This window comes from Wasmannia auropunctata, unplaced genomic scaffold (genome assembly GCF_000956235.1).
Source record: "Wasmannia auropunctata unplaced genomic scaffold, wasmannia.A_1.0 LD266953.1, whole genome shotgun sequence".
Lineage (NCBI taxonomy): Eukaryota > Metazoa > Arthropoda > Insecta > Hymenoptera > Formicidae > Wasmannia > Wasmannia auropunctata.
The window spans coordinates 1-1,168 of NW_012095937.1; the positions used below are offsets into that span (position 1 = coordinate 1).

Consider the following 1,168-nt stretch of genomic DNA (forward strand, 5'->3'; position numbering starts at 1 on the left):
GGCTTGTCGATCAAAGTCAAGTAATAAAGTTACTTTTTGCAGATAAACGCTTGTATGTACATGTTGTAATAAGACAACACGTGTTCCACGGAAACGTTTGCAATTCCGAAAATAAGCAAAATTTTAGATATAATGCCGTTGGCAACTCTAACGGCTCCTTGGACCGAGCATCGTACAAATGAAAAGGTAAAACTCTTAATTTCTCTCATTGTCAGCATTTTTTTTGAATTGCAATATTCTTGGAATTTTCTTGGGAAACAGCAAATTTCAAAGCATTGCTGCCGGATTTTCATGACGGATTGTTCTTATTCTTTCTGTATCTTCTTTGCTTTAACATTCGAGATTGGAAAGTATATCACTTTGAAAAATACTTGAATTTTCCATACCTGTTTTGCATCTGTTTAGCAAAGTACAGAGATTCTTCCAGCTGAAAATCAGGAAGAAACAATGATTACTCAAGGAAATTTAATTGAAAGATCAAATGGTTGCTCAGAATCTCATGAAATTGAAGTACGCGACATGGCGAGGGATGGTTATGAGAAAGCGGAACCATCTCATTTTGAATTATTAAAAGTACTTGGTCAAGGATCCTTTGGCAAAGTAAGAATAGTGAATCAGACGTAACAAGAAGATAATGTGAACACTGTATATGCATGCGCATATATAATGCATGCATATATGCACCAAATGTATATTATAGTATCTTTTAAACACTTTTCTATACTTCATATTATGCTGTACATATAAAATTTTATTTTAATTGATCTCTTCTGTTGATATTTTTATAGGTATTTTTAGTAAGAAAAGTTGTTGGAAAAGATAGCGGGACTCTGTATGCTATGAAAGTCTTGAAGAAGGCGACCTTAAAAGGTATCTAGAAATATTATTGTGTTGCAAATGTTATGGATTATTGTAATCATCGTATTATTCTCTTCTCTTTAGTTCGTGATAGAGTCAGAACCAAAATGGAGAGAAATATATTGGTAGATGTAGAACATCCATTTATTGTTCGGCTACATTATGCTTTTCAAACCGAAGGGAAGCTTTATTTAATTCTAGATTTTCTAAAAGGTGGTGATCTCTTTTCCAGATTGTCTAAAGAGGTAACGAGTGTTGCTTGGAAATGGCTAGATTTCAATGTTGCCTATACTTTTTGACAATTAGCATA

The 1,168-nt window shown here is 33.2% G+C and overlaps 1 protein-coding gene across 1 annotated transcript; it reads left to right on the forward strand.

Moving 5' to 3' along the window:
• Positions 1 to 6: 6 nt before the first annotated feature.
• LOC105462269 (ribosomal protein S6 kinase alpha-1-like) lies at positions 7 to 1,157 on the forward strand. The gene is made up of 4 exons (XM_011708789.1): positions 7 to 186; positions 406 to 600; positions 789 to 870; positions 943 to 1,157. The coding sequence occupies exons 1-4, from the start codon at positions 133 to 135 to the stop codon at positions 1,155 to 1,157; spliced, it is 546 nt and encodes a 181-aa protein (XP_011707091.1). The 5' UTR covers positions 7 to 132.
• The last annotated feature ends 11 nt before the right edge of the window (positions 1,158 to 1,168 follow it).

What these genes read in the sequence shown, in the direction of transcription:
- LOC105462269 (XM_011708789.1), top strand. Translation starts at nt 133, where the DNA reads ATGCCGTTGGCAACTCTAACGGCTCCTTGGACCGAGCATCGTACAAAT. An exon ending in AGCATCGTACAAATGAAAAG is followed by an intron (nt 187 to 405) that starts GTAAAACTCTTA and finishes GCATCTGTTTAG; the next exon opens with CAAAGTACAGAGATTCTTCC. An exon ending in GTCAAGGATCCTTTGGCAAA is followed by an intron (nt 601 to 788) that starts GTAAGAATAGTG and finishes ATATTTTTATAG; the next exon opens with GTATTTTTAGTAAGAAAAGT.